The 515-nt window shown below is 40.2% G+C and overlaps 1 protein-coding gene across 1 annotated transcript in view; it reads right to left on the bottom strand.

Annotated features, from left to right (window-relative positions):
• LOC111651955 (serine/threonine-protein phosphatase 2A catalytic subunit beta isoform-like) overlaps positions 1 to 53 on the bottom strand; it is a gene marked incomplete at its 5' end in the record, with an annotated part of 8,241 nt that extends 8,188 nt beyond the window's left edge. The window contains one exon of the mRNA XM_023402021.1: positions 15 to 53. Coding sequence (XP_023257789.1) covers positions 15 to 53 — 39 coding nt within the window. The remainder of the gene's footprint in view (positions 1 to 14) is intronic.
• Positions 54 to 515: the final 462 nt, after the last annotated feature.

The raw sequence follows: 515 nt of genomic DNA, 5'->3' as shown, positions 1-515 counted from the left end.
TGGGGAAAACTCACCTCCTGAACATTGGACTCCTTGGTCAGAATCTCCTTGGCCTGGAGGAGACAAACACACAGATCATTTATTTAAATACTCGACTTTTTAAAAGGCATTTTATCAGACACTATAGTGACCGTGTGAGCAGACAGAGGGTCAAATAAAACTCTTCACAGACACACAAACAGTAACGTTTAGCCTCCGCGACAGACCGATGGGTTACTTTGAGATGTCGAGCCTGTGTGTCCTCACAGGACTTGAAATGAGTTGGTCATAGATAGAAAAGCCAAGAAACACTGAAGTGCGTTTAAAGTATTTCGTTTTCAAATAACTTATTTATCCAACTAACAGGCCAAAACCTAAAAAGGAGTCCATGTTGGGTCTGAACAATTAATCAAGAAATTTTCAAAATTGCAATATCCAAATGGAAGGAGCTGCACTTTTTTGGCAAAGGTAAAACATGTCACAACATACAATTATAATCGAGGCTTGGTGCTACAGAGATGCCCTGGTCCAGAAAT

This window comes from Seriola lalandi, unplaced genomic scaffold, assembly GCF_002814215.2.
Source record: "Seriola lalandi dorsalis isolate HSWRI2012SDOR001 ecotype SW California unplaced genomic scaffold, Sedor1 jcf7180002053887, whole genome shotgun sequence".
NCBI lineage: Eukaryota > Metazoa > Chordata > Actinopteri > Carangiformes > Carangidae > Seriola > Seriola lalandi.
This window is presented reverse-complemented; position numbering and strand designations above follow the sequence as displayed.